This window comes from Gadus chalcogrammus, chromosome 10 (assembly GCF_026213295.1).
Source record: "Gadus chalcogrammus isolate NIFS_2021 chromosome 10, NIFS_Gcha_1.0, whole genome shotgun sequence".
NCBI lineage: Eukaryota > Metazoa > Chordata > Actinopteri > Gadiformes > Gadidae > Gadus > Gadus chalcogrammus.
Genome location: NC_079421.1, coordinates 22,877,829 through 22,880,328, shown reverse-complemented (window position 1 = coordinate 22,880,328; position 2,500 = coordinate 22,877,829). Strand labels below are relative to the sequence as shown.

General features: G+C 54.9%; 1 protein-coding gene across 1 annotated transcript in view; it reads left to right on the top strand.

Moving 5' to 3' along the window:
* Window positions 1-2,500, top strand: part of LOC130390293 (A disintegrin and metalloproteinase with thrombospondin motifs 2-like) — a 33,081-nt gene that overhangs the window by 15,257 nt on the left and 15,324 nt on the right. The window contains exons 8-10 of the mRNA XM_056600154.1: window positions 589-702; window positions 1,100-1,245; window positions 1,700-1,875. Of these exons, the coding sequence (XP_056456129.1) occupies window positions 589-702; window positions 1,100-1,245; window positions 1,700-1,875 (436 nt within the window). The remainder of the gene's footprint in view (window positions 1-588; window positions 703-1,099; window positions 1,246-1,699; window positions 1,876-2,500) is intronic.

Below are 2,500 nucleotides of genomic sequence, written 5' to 3'. Positions count from 1 at the left end.
CTCTCTCGCTCTCGCACGCACGTAAACATCACTCCAACTTCTCCAACTCCAAGGCTAGGCTGCTTCACTAAGACCACAACCAACAATCACTTCTATCATCACAATTCAGTCACTGCAAAGATTTAAAAGACAGCCTCTTACCTTACCTAAGAATAGACCCAAAGTGTGTGATTGATACACTCTGGTTTAGCTTTCGCTTGCTAGACGTTTTTAGTATGACGACATTACGTCTTTCTTCTGTTTGGAGAACATGGCTAATTTGCATAAGCACACAGGACTGGCTGGCTCTGCTTGGCAAAAAATAACATATTTGTGAATAAACGTTTTGAATTCTGTATACTTGACATGGTGAGCTTAAAAAACCTTTGAGTGACCATTAGTGACAATAAAATATATATATTTTATTTTTTTTGGCAAATTTGAGACCCACCTCCAATTTTGCTTTCGAGGCTTTCAGGGGGTCTCATGGGTAAATCGGGGGGGTCGATTCCCCCCAGACCCCCCCCCCCCCCCCGTATTTCGCACACTGGTTGAAGGTGCTGGAGCTGGAGTCTGTTGTATACCCTGCGTCTCCGTTCCCCCCCGCAGTACCGGACCTTCGACCCGTGCAAGCAGCTGTGGTGCAGTCATCCAGAAAACCCCTTCTTCTGCAAGACCAAGAAAGGCCCCCCCATCGATGGAACGAGGTGTGGCGATGGAAAGGTAGTTCTTCAAAGTTGTCCTGTGAGTCCGGGCTTAGCTCTGGAGGTAGAGCGGGTTGACTTGGAACCAAAAGGTTGCTAGTTCGATTCCCTGGCCCGAGGTGTCCCTGAGCACACCTACCCCTAGCTGCTCCCTACGAGCTGGCCGTCTCCTTGCGTGGTGACTAGCATCTGCTAAGCGCTCTGAATGTGAAGTCCTCCGGACAGCGACGCATTGAGAGGAAATCGGATACTTCTGAGGGGCTCACAGCAGGCAAAGCGGCTACATCTGCAACAGATTTCAGCAAAAGGGAACAGCCTGGACCGATATTCATCCCTAGAGCCGTCCGCACGGCGGCCCTGATCACACGTCTGTGGGGACAGAGACCTTGACGTCCCCACCTCTGTCTGCCCCCCAGAACTGCTTCAAGGGCCACTGCATCTGGCTGACCAACGACCTCCTCAAGAAGGACGGGGGCTGGGGCGCCTGGAGCGAGTTCGGCCAGTGCTCTCGGACCTGCGGGGGGGGCGTTCAGTTCCGCACGCGCCAATGTGACAATCCCAGGTAGGTGCCCGGCATCACACATGAGTGTGTGGATGAATGGGTGAATGAATGGGTGAATGAATGGGTTAATGGATGGGTTAATGGATGTGTGAATGAATGGGTTAATGGATGTGTGTACGAATGGGTGAATGAATGGGTTAATGGATGTGTGTACGAATGGGTGAATGAATGGGTTAATGGATGTGTGTACGAATGGGTGAATGAATGGGTTAATGGATGTGTGTACGAATGGGTGAATGAATGGGTTAATGAATGTGTGGATGAATGGGTAGTGAGTGTATGTATGAAAATGTGAATGAGTGTATGTATGAATTGGTGAATGATTCTGTGTGTGAATGAGTGTGCGTATGAATGAGGCGTAACGCCATCATGAGACCGCTCTGTGTCGCCCGCGGACACTCTGAGGACCGGCCCCTAATGTGTTGAACCCCCCCCCCCTACCGCCCGGTCCCAGTCCGACCAACGGGGGCCGCTCCTGCATGGGCTCCATCTACCAGTTCCAGATGTGCAGCCTGGAGGAGTGTGACGACATCTACAGCGACGCCCGCGAGGACCAGTGCCGGGCGCTGGAGGCACGCTTCGAGTTCCACAGCAACATGCACCACTGGCTGCCCTACGAACACACCGACCGTGAGTACAGGGAGGGGGGCCTGTTTCTGTTAAGGAGCTCTGAGCCAGGCCTGTTTCCGGATTCTAAGAGTTTGGTGCGGGGTCCTACGTGCGGTCAGTCGGTGGGCAAAGCGTTAACTGAAGCTGAGGGAATGGTGTTGTGTCCTTGGTAGTGGTGTTGGTCCAGCTGGATCCACTGAGCGCTGGCCACAGCTGGCGGTGGTTGTGATCTCTGGCTCTAGCCCCAGTCCTACTCCTCCACCGGCCAACGACCACAGCCCCGCCCTGCCGAGCGCCCCAACCAACACAGGGCTTGGAACTCGCTCACTCCACCCACCCAGTGAATACAGCCGCAGCGCGCCAGGAGCAGCCTGGCCAGGTGCCTTGCTCAGCGACCCCTGACACCGGGAACCAGCAACCTCCAGTTCAGAGACCCTGGACACCTTCTGAGCCGCCCAGCGCTCCTCATAGCTGCTCCAGTCCGGTGGTTAGGTCACGGGCCTTTCTCCCTCTCAGGGGGGGCACATTCCCCCCAGCCTCCACCCTTCACCTCCACCTCCACCACCTCCACCACCTCCACCTCCACCACCCCCACCACCTCCACCACCTCCACCACCTCCACGTCCACCTCCACCACCTCCACCAC